General features: G+C 36.0%; 2 protein-coding genes across 2 annotated transcripts in view; one reads left to right on the top strand and one right to left on the bottom strand.

Moving 5' to 3' along the window:
* The window catches only part of LOAG_09395 (major facilitator superfamily transporter), a gene marked incomplete at both ends in the record, with an annotated part of 4,391 nt that extends 1,283 nt beyond the window's left edge, over positions 1-3,108 (top strand). The window contains 9 exons of the mRNA XM_020447921.1: positions 87-210; positions 565-739; positions 831-967; positions 1,116-1,265; positions 1,364-1,496; positions 1,766-1,876; positions 1,983-2,107; positions 2,504-2,660; positions 2,891-3,108. Of these exons, the coding sequence (XP_020301894.1) occupies positions 87-210; positions 565-739; positions 831-967; positions 1,116-1,265; positions 1,364-1,496; positions 1,766-1,876; positions 1,983-2,107; positions 2,504-2,660; positions 2,891-3,108 (1,330 nt within the window). The remainder of the gene's footprint in view (positions 1-86; positions 211-564; positions 740-830; positions 968-1,115; positions 1,266-1,363; positions 1,497-1,765; positions 1,877-1,982; positions 2,108-2,503; positions 2,661-2,890) is intronic.
* Positions 3,109-3,571: 463 nt separating this feature from the next.
* On the bottom strand, positions 3,572-9,598 carry LOAG_09394 (U5 small nuclear ribonucleoprotein component). Its single transcript, XM_003144921.2, has 21 exons — positions 9,448-9,598; positions 9,127-9,219; positions 8,848-8,943; positions 8,635-8,751; positions 8,239-8,431; positions 8,062-8,144; positions 7,785-7,951; positions 7,271-7,398; positions 7,021-7,175; positions 6,798-6,933; positions 6,524-6,651; positions 6,315-6,419; positions 6,086-6,174; positions 5,879-5,990; positions 5,674-5,781; positions 5,422-5,532; positions 5,130-5,236; positions 4,724-5,025; positions 4,511-4,626; positions 4,014-4,265; positions 3,572-3,822 (listed from the first exon to the last, which is right to left on the bottom strand). Exons 1-21 carry the CDS (start codon positions 9,577-9,579, stop codon positions 3,616-3,618), a joined length of 2,937 nt encoding a protein of 978 aa, XP_003144969.2. The 5' UTR covers positions 9,580-9,598; the 3' UTR covers positions 3,572-3,615.
* Between the last annotated feature and the right edge of the window lie 899 nt (positions 9,599-10,497).

Raw genomic sequence — 10,497 nt, 5'->3', positions numbered from 1 at the left:
TATCTCTCCTCCTCTCTCTCCTCCTCTCTCTCTCTCTCCCTTTCTCTCTATTGTGTTGTGCGTTTGTTTGATGAGCAATATTGCAGATTATTTGGATTTTCAATACTTATTGCTGCTGTATTAAATTTATTCCTAGCATTAGCATTGAGTGCACATCCTCACACTGATTTCATTGTCCTTGTCATACAAATATGTCAAGGCCTTTCATTGGTAAATTTTAATGTTATTTTAAACAATTTGATGAGATTGTTATATTATGTGCTTATATTAACGGATGTTTACTTGTAGAACTCATAAAATATTATAATAAGTGATTTAGATTCAGTGTTATTCCTCTCGGGTTTAAAGGTCAAAAATTCTAGTGGCGAAAGTTAAGAATCTGAAATTCGTGAATCTTATCGATTTATGCAGATCGAAACTGGGAATGAATAAATAGAGGGACAGGCTGTTTATTTGGCGACACTAAATGTTGTACTAATAATAAGTATAAGCCTGAACCATATTCAGGGTGATAAAAGAAGAGAATTTCATTTTACCCAAGAAAAAAAATACTTGTATTTCAAGGGAGTAAGTTATCCAGCAATGCATGGTGTTTGGCGGCATTGGGCACCACCAATGGAGCGCTCCAAACTTGCTACAACCACATTTACAGGTGGATATCTGGGAGTAATGATTGGTCTACCGATTTCTGCTTATCTTGTTTCGTATATCGATTGGTATGCGCCTTTCTATTTTTTCGGTAAGCTTACTCAAAATTTGTTTCAAATCAATTTGATTAAACCTTAAGTAAAAGGTAAAGTGATTGTTACTGACTATATTTGAATTTATAGGAGTTGCGGGGATATTATGGTTCCTAATCTGGTTCGCTGTTAGTGCACCAACACCAGAAAACAGTAAATCGATTTCGGATGACGAGAAACGATTTATTATTGAACAAGTTGGACAAGTCACATCTTCACCAGCAACGGTATCATGAGAAACTGAGTTTTCCTGAAAAATATCATAGCCTAAAAGTTTTTTTTATCAATTCTACAAACATTACATTTTTCTCCGTAAATAATATTTCCATTTATATGTAATCTACGTTCCATACCAATGAAAATTGGAAGTTTTAGCTAACAACGATCCCGTGGAAGGAGATTCTGTTATCGCCACCGGTATGGGCAATTGTTATCAGTAATTTCTGTCGTTCCTGGACTTTCTTCCTACTGCTCGGCAATCAATTAACATACATGAAAGATTTGCTGCACCTTGAAATACAAAGCGTAAATCTCCTTCTTTTCTTCCGCTGAACAACCATAGCACTTCACGAAATTTTTAGAAAATTCCAGTCAAAATATCATTGATTACTTTCCAATTTTAGGGTGGCTTGATCTCATCGTTGCCGCATGCTTTTATGTCAATAGTTGTGTTGGCTTCAGGTCAAATGGCCGACTATCTTCGTTCCACTGGTAAAATGTCAACTCAAACTGTCCGCAAATTATTCAACACGTTGGGTCAGTTTTTGATTTTAAAATCTACACCCAACAATTTTAAACATTAGAGTTTATTCGAGCATTTCCTAGATATAAAGAAGTGAAAATTTTAATTTGAATTACGACTTTACCCGAAAAATTTTATCATGAATTGTCGTGCATGGAAACTCGTCGACACCTTAGAAAAAAGTCATTACAGATGATCACCCGGTATATCTCGCAAGGTGCCATTGGCAGAATACACTGCATCACTGCGGGCATAATTTTTTTTAAAAAGGCTTCATTTACAGGTTTCGGTGGTGAAGCGCTATTCCTCTGCTGCTTATCTCTTATTAATGAACCATCTGCTGCAGTTACCACATTAATATTTGCTGCAGGATGCAGTGGCTTTGGTATCGCAGGTACCAAAGAAAAATTGAGATTTCTATATGGGAACAGCAACACCATTAGAGTTTAAATTTGGCTGCTTCTTCCTATTATTAAATTTTAAAACATTCCTAATTACAGGGTTCAACGTAAATCACTTTGACATAGCACCACGGTACGCTCCCATTCTGATGGGTTTCTCAAATGGTATTAGCGCTCTGGCCGGTGCTAGTGGTTTCATTCTGGAACACCTCGTCGCTGCGCAGGTATTTTCCGCACATGATCATTTTACGAAAATAGTAAAATTATCCTAGTCTGCAACATGTCTGTCAATGTTATCTTAATTGAAATACGATTATATCCTTAGCTCGACGTAAAAACCAACTCCGATTTTACGATCTGACTTGACTTGTCCTTTGAAATAGGTACGTCGCATGAATCAATTCCACATCATCAGTAAGAGGACAGCAAAAAGTGACTAAATTTCACAGTTCAGCTGTCTAGAAGAATGTGAGCACAGCATGTTATCAGTAGGATTAAGAATAATGAAACCGATTAATTCATTTTGTCAGATAGTTTGAATATTAAGCATAAACAAATTCTAAATTGTTTACAAAAAAGGACGCCTAACTTTCCAAGCATAAATCGCAAAAATTAATTAGGGTACCGAAGCAGGTTGGAGGATATCATTTCTGATAGCAGCTGTAATTGATCTCACTGCCATGATCACATTTCTCATATTCGCTAAAGGAGAACTTCAACAATGGGCCAAGGAAAAGGAGCCTCAGCAAAGCATGGAAGATATTGTTCGTCGACTATGTTAGTTTATTTGCAATTTAATCAAAAAGTCGTTTTCAGCAAAACCCACGTTTATAGCAAGAACTGCACAAAAATCTGCCCGTAGAAAATTTTTTCCTAAAACCTAAAACGCCGTGATAAATAACAAAAAATTTTTTTGAAATCTATAGCAGATTTGATTTGTGTATCCTATTAATTAGCCCTTTTAACTTGACAAGCCTATTTCAATCAGTTTTGAATTAAAATTTTAGCATATATCATGCGACGAGTGTCATCTCGTCGACGACCGGAATCAAGCGTAAAGCATGAACGACTGTGCGAAGAGGATGAAGCCAAATGTGACTGGTCTACAAGGACAACGATAGATAAGGGGATCCCGGGACTAAAGAAGGTGAAACTTCGAAGCTTTATGATATTAGTCGGAGGGAAATTTAACCTTAGTTCGAAATCACTAATATTCGCCTATTAAATAATTTAAATTTAATCAACACCAAGACCACCAAATCAAAAAAGAGACACTCATTGAGTTTTTCAAATATTAATTTACAAATATTCAGAAATCGCCACATTTCCATCGCATCGTCCTCTGTATTTTTAAGCGCTCAAAACAGCATCTCTAACCAATTTCAGCAAGATGCGATATAACTCTTTTCCACGTGAAGACAAACCAAAAATGTATAACAAATAACCATTTGGACGATCGAAACATAGCCTATTAATTGATCCGATGATCAATGAAGAAACAGTGTTTCGTGAAGAATATGCCTTACAGTTGTGCAACTTCTGCAAACATTAAAACCCTGTGATTTTATAAGGTTTATGCTGCTTACACAACAACTTCAACAAAAACAGCAATGGAAAATTTTTCCCCAACAACGAAAAAACTTTTTTTCCGCAAATTCAATAGGAATTTTCAGGAATGGTTGGAATTTAAAAAAAAAAAAAAACAAAAACGAGATCAAACATACAAACAATATTAAAAATTGGTATAACTGAAAACATCCTGCTGTTTTGCCAATTCTAAAAGCATAGGATCATCAAAGAATTTGTTTACTGAAACATCCTCGCTGAGACCTTTTCGACGCCTGGTTTTTATCATGAACTCACGAGCCAGATGGGGTGCAGGTTGGAGTTCTAGAGGCCTTATCACGATACTTTTATCTAACGGATCTCCTGGTACTATCTGCAAAATCACGAAAAATTGGAACCTTCAGTAAGTCCTAGATAATACTTCTGAAATCTGAAAAAAGAAGTTATCCTGATAGTCACTACCTTAACTAAGAAGCGCAAAACGAATAAATAGGCGAAGCTTCTAAATAGTAAATCCATAGCTACAACTCCCAGCAAATAAAATAAAACAAACTGGATTCGTACCTGCCAATGACTGAAAACAGCTAAACAAAATGCCTGTCCTTGAGTATGAGTTCTCAAATCAGTTTCGAAACCAAATGAATCGATGACAGGTATGTAAGCTTTGATTGTATAAAGCGGTGATCCAGGAATAGGTGCATCAGTAGTCACGTGACCACGTCGTTTTGCTAATACTGTATACACCGAACTAACACAGTCTGCCGGTGCTGTTACTTCCACAAAATAATATGGTTCCATTAAACGAGGAGTAGCCATCTTAATAAAATTTTTGATGAGACCAATCCAATCGTTTACTCAAATGCTTATAAACTACTTCACCATACTCTGACACATAAATAACTCGTAAACCGTTATTTTAAATAACTTCGATCTTTCTTAAATCAGATTTATCCAGAGATAAAACACTAAACTCAAAAGTCTTTGTTTTTTATATTATGCAAAGGGTGTTCGATTCGGAATAAGCAAAAGTACAGACGTGACATGAAGCGCAAAATCAATACCAGGAAAGCGGAGTATGCGCATCGACGAGCTGTTGGAATAATCTGACCACCACCACGGTATAACGGCTCACTTGCAATCACTGCATCCAACATTTTGAATTTAACATTACGTATAGCTGAAATCTGACAAAACCGCATGTTTCCATCATTTTAAACAACATTTTTGACGAAAATTTATCAAAATTTCATGAAAAAGAAAAAAAACAAACTAACGCTCTTCGCAAAGTGGCCCCTCACGTGTAGCCCACTGAAAACCTTGTACAAGTGATTCACGAACTGTTCCCAATAATTGTTTATCAACTTCAGATGGTAGAGTATCATCAAGAAGTACGTTTGGTCCAGTTGCATCTGGACCAAACGCCCAAATGCTTCGAGCTGCTAGCAAATCCCAATCATACTTTGTCTGGAAAAATTCACCGAGACGTTTTCTATTCCATCCAATTTGGACTACTTCGTTTTCGATGTCTTCCGCAAGACCTTTTTCCAGTGGTTCGGCTATCATCGTTAATTTATTTCTGCAAAAATGGAAAACTTTTGAAATTTCAAACTTTTTTTGCAATATGAAAATCAAAACCATAATGGTAGGAATAACTTACAAAAGTTTATAATTTGTACGAACTTTTTATTAGGTGTTTCGGCGAAGCATTTCAAGGACGATGTTTCAACAACGGTTTCACAGAAAGAAACAACAGGATCAGCTACTTTGATATCGATTTCCGAAAATACCTAAATTTGACTAAATTTACGACCACAAATAGTAACATGTACAATAAAGGAATATTATGCACTACTTTGAACATGCTTAGTAGAGTAACTAATAAAACCAATTTGCAAGAAAGTTTTTCAAAATGATTTTGATCAAAAATTCGAAAATCCCTGTTTTTGATAAAAAAAAGACTGGTAATATGAACCTTCCGCATATCATGCATCACGCAGTCCATATAAAGTTCTCCAGTACCGAGCATAACGTGTTCTCCAGACTCTTCAACGCGAGTTGTCAGTAGTGGATATGATTTGTTGACCTGAAAAAATTTTAAACTTAAATATGGTGGGTGTGCTCAACAAAACTGGCATATTCCACAACATAGAAGGGAGACGTTTCAAAACAATCTTAATAATGAAAGAGAAAAACATTGTAAAAAACTCATTATTGAAAAACATACTTTACGCAAACCATCGAGCATTTTCGGAAGCTCCGAAGGATTAATTGGTTCCACCGCGAGCTTGACAACCGACTTTGTGTTAAATTTCAAAGGACGGAATATGTAAACCTTTAAAAAATTTAAAGATCAATCTAAAACTAATTTATGTAGACATTTAAGTAACTGTTTCCAAAATCCGCAGAAATGTTTCAGAATTTTAGCTTACATCTTCGTCATATTCAACTTGCATTATGGTCGATGTTTTCACGACTGGCTGATCAATCCCTTCAATCAGTACCCAGTTTCCGGCTGGAACACGAGACACTTCCATTGAATACCTGCAAGAGGAAAAGTGCACAAAAAGTAAATTAAAATGGCCCAAAATTTCACTGAAGAATCAAAACACCATAAAATCAACAAAATGAGGAGAAACCTTGCAACGCTAATCCACAGGCGACCCACAGTCATAATCCTACAATCCTCTTCATCTTGAATGCTATAATTCTCACCAAGAATTCGAACCTGCAAAACATGGTGGCATTCATATTCCTCATATTCTTCCAACAGTGAAACTCCGGCTCTTACGATCAATATTTATTATATTCAAAATTAATTTTGATGAAAAATTAGAAGTTTAATTGAAAAATAGAAGCAAAGCATACGTCTTGTCCAGCATGTAATGTTCCACTAATAACTCGACCAAAAACATGAAATGATGTAGCATCAGTTGTTGCGTAGTTCTTTGTTGTATGAACCATGAGAGGGCCCTAAAGCAATTTTATCTCCTATTGAATTCTCAGCTATTTTTTTGCAAAACTGAATGTCCATTCGACCTCTTTAATCGAAAAAGTTCGCTTTAATTAGTTCTTACATCCGCATCACATTTCATGAGTGCCTGTGCCAACTTGCTGTCCATCGGTCCCAAATAAGTATGCTCCACTTTCGTGCCTGCGTTATCTGACGGTGATTTGATATTTTGTGTAACGAGATCGACAAAGGCTGAAATGCTTCGTGATTAATATTTCTAATAACCATTACCGCTCATTTAGCACCTAATTCAAAAATTTTTAAGAAAATCCAAACTATCCCAAGTTTATTTTTATGAAGTAAAGTCAATAAGTGCATGATATTGTGCAAATATATACAGTTAAAGTCGCCAAAAAAACGACGACAAATCAGGGCGATTAGTGGTCGTACATTCATTCGCTGCTCTTCCTTGGTCAATTTAATGTTCAGTTCAGCCATTATTGATGGCAAGCATGTATCCACATCGCCAACAACCTTAACAAAGTTTTGTAGAATTTGGTCATACATGGCTGCATATAGAAAGAAATCAATCAGAGAGATGATAACAAGAATAGTGCTAACCTGAGAAAATATTTTATAAAGCGGTTCGAGAACAAATTCTACAAAAGATCGTGAAGCCCCTTGATGAGGCGGTTTTTTCATAAACTTCCGAGTCTTTTTGTCGAAATATTGATCGCCCCATAAATGTTTTGCAAATTCTTCTCCAATAAATGTCCCTGTAAAATTAAGAAGTAGAAGACGGGGAAAAGAATCAGAAATTTAAAGAGAAAAATGAAAATAGAATATCTGAAATTCCTGTAAGGAAGCATACCATAGCTACTGGCGTAGAGTTCAGCGAAACTTCGCAACGAAAAGCATATGTTGTACCTAGAACTAGCGAAAACCACATTGCTGAGTAAAGGTGATACTTTCATCGCTTCATTTTCGTCGCTGAACGTTCTGGAAACCAAATTTCAAAAAAAAAAGAAAAAAAAGTTGGGAAGAAAAAAAACTTACAGATACTCATAGAACTTCGAAGGGCTAAATAATGGGCTAGCTTTCCAGCGAAACCTAACAACTATCTATGTCAATTTGCCACAATGCCTATATTATGTTGAACAAGAAAAGATAGACAATCAATATTATGCGAAATACAATTTGGCCAGAAACTACCAGTAATAGTAAATTGTATGGTGCATTTTAAGAGTAAGAGAAAGGGACATAAGCAATAACAGTAAAATGAGCGGTAACTATAAAATGATGAATTATGAAGCAAAAATGTCCTCGTATGCAAAGACAAACGAGTGATATAAAAGAAAAGGATTTCAAATTATATATAAGCTTACTGAAGCAAACTGTTAATCTGATCTAGAACAAAGCGAAGTTTATAATAAGCATCTGTGGGGGGTAATTTCAGCTCTAATATCAACCGATCAATTTTGTTTATGCAAACAGTAACCGGTAAGCGTTCTTGCACAGCGTGCCGAATCACTCTTTCAGTTTGCAACATGACCTAAAAATTTACACAGTTTAAGATGGAAGAAATCAAAAATTACTCTTGCTCTGATAAAGATGATGAAACTTAAATACCCTACTTGTTTTGACAAAAATGGTGGAACTCACTCCTTCATGTGCATCCACGACAATTACCGCGCCATCACTTAAGCGGTATGCTGCCGTCACTTCATCAGAGAAATTGACATGTCCTGAAAATCAGACCTCATTTATACATCAGAAAAAAAGAAGTCTTTTATTTCGCAACGAGAAACAGCCCTTAATCATTAGAAAGATGCAAATTACCCGGTGTATCGATTATATTCAACAAGAAGCTTTTTTGACGTGAATCCTGCATGACAACAGTAATTGGTGTAGCTTTAATACTGCATCCGCGTTGCTGCTCAATGAATAAAGTATCAGTATAACGAGTGTCTGAATCTTCACCACGGACAAAGTCTGGATGTGTTTGTTCCATTAAACAGTCGATGAAAGTAGTCTAAAAAGAAAAGGATAATGATATACTTACCTTTATCTTCATACTATCTGGGCAAATTCAATTTGATTCCCTTTGATAGGAAAAGTTTTTCCACTCTTTTCGACACCAGCAATAATCGTTTTGAATCTTCACACAGACAAATTCTGGATGTATTTGTTCCATCAAATATCAATGAAATGAAAAGTGAAAATTTTGAAGCCTACTTTTCCATGATGAAGGTGGCCAACGATTGCAATGTTCCGCATAACATGCGGACAGTCCATCAGATCAGCGAGATACTCCTTATTGTATGCTGTTTCTGGTAAGGCATGTTCAAGTGCCTGATAAATGATAATAATCCATAAACAAATAAATGCAACAAATAAAACCCTCCTAGATTAAGCAAATCGTTCAACAAGAAAGCCTAACTAACTGACTTGAAATTTCCGTTGTTTTACAGACTTTATGATTGGCTCCGTTAAGGGTTGAGCATCTTCTTCTTGGACGATTGTTTCAACGTCCTCGCCATAAATCTGAAATATCTTTCTGACTGAAAATTCAAAAATAAAAACCAAACAGAATTCTTATTTAAATCACATCAGTTAACTGTCAGAAAGAAGAGGTGCCTGATTTTGAGATTAAATTATTTCTAAGCAATTGAAATTTAAGTGATTTACACAACATTCAGCTTACAGCCAATGCGGTATGAAACATACTTCCATCGCTGTCGCATAATATTTCTTATCTTCATGCAATACAATTTGATTAGACGGTATTTGATCCGCATCTTCATTCACTGCCTCATCATCCTGGAGAATTGATTCCCGAATTTGGACTTGGATTAAAAGCAATTATTTTTTAACCTAACTTTTATTAAACAAACCAAGCAAATAATTACCGGTGATATTTGAGAGAAAAGAAAAGTGCCGAAAGTACTGCTGAAGAGTGGGAACAGTTCCTCTAGCTTTTTTTCTTTCGATAGGAGAAACAACAGAAATATTATATGCAATAAAAATTTGAAAGGAGAAGAAAGATACCTCCTCTTCCTCCTTTCCATCGTCATCCAATTTCTGAACACTTGAAGTAAGAGTATCCTCTTCTTCCTCATCATCCGAATCCAATTCAGGTCCTATATAATTACCAAATTCGTCATATAAGTCTGTATCCATTGCTTCAACTGTCCTGAAAACCGCTCTACCTAACTCTGTCTTCTCATCAAACTAAGTCAATCAAATTCAAGGCATTAAATAAATTCCAGTGGTTTTGACCGGTTCAAAACTTGTCCCAAGCAAAGAACAAACCACCCACCAAACTGCAAAGTAACAACCAGAGTAACGGCGGAATCAATTTTAGCAATTTACTCACCAACATCTAGTTTGCCGCAATAAGGACAGCTGTATATCGAAAAGATACACTGATAATGGGGAGGGTTGAGAGATGAACGAGGAATTGAGAAAGTTCAAAAGAGCTGGGAAATGAAGGAAATTTATAGGATGTTTAGAGAGAATGCCAGGATTAACGGAAAAGTGTTGTTAAGTGAATAAGAAGTATAAAGTGTGTGTATGTGTATGTGTATGTGTATATGTGTATGTGTATATGTGTATGTATGCATGTGTGTGTGTGTGTATGTGTGTGTAATTGAAGGAAAAACAGAGTGATAAGATTTTATGTGCAGAGATACTAGAGGTTGAATTAGTTCTATAGAAAATGCGGTGGCAGCACTTGAGAGTGCATGCAGGGGATGATGAGAAAGCAATATGAGAGAGTGAAGGGAAAAGAGATGACCGGGATGAATGCGAATACTTCCGGATCGGTCTGTAAGGAGGCCTCACAATTCCCCTAAGGGAACTAACTTGTCTAAAGGTACTTTAATACGTAAGTCCCATGAAGTTTCTTCGAATGTCGCATCTTCTTCTAGTTGTTTACGGTTTTTTTTCTCCATTTTCTTTGTTCACATATCCATGTGCTAGGTATATGATGACATCCGGTCAAATGCATATATATCCATGTGCTAGGTATATGATGACATCCGGTCAAATGCATATATATCCATGTGCTAGGTATATGATGACATCCGGTCAAATGCC

Source organism: Loa loa (assembly GCF_000183805.2).
Source record: "Loa loa unplaced genomic scaffold supercont3.95, whole genome shotgun sequence".
NCBI lineage: Eukaryota > Metazoa > Nematoda > Chromadorea > Rhabditida > Onchocercidae > Loa > Loa loa.
The sequence above is the reverse complement of the archived record's forward strand: the minus strand, read 5'-3'. Positions and strand labels throughout refer to the sequence as shown.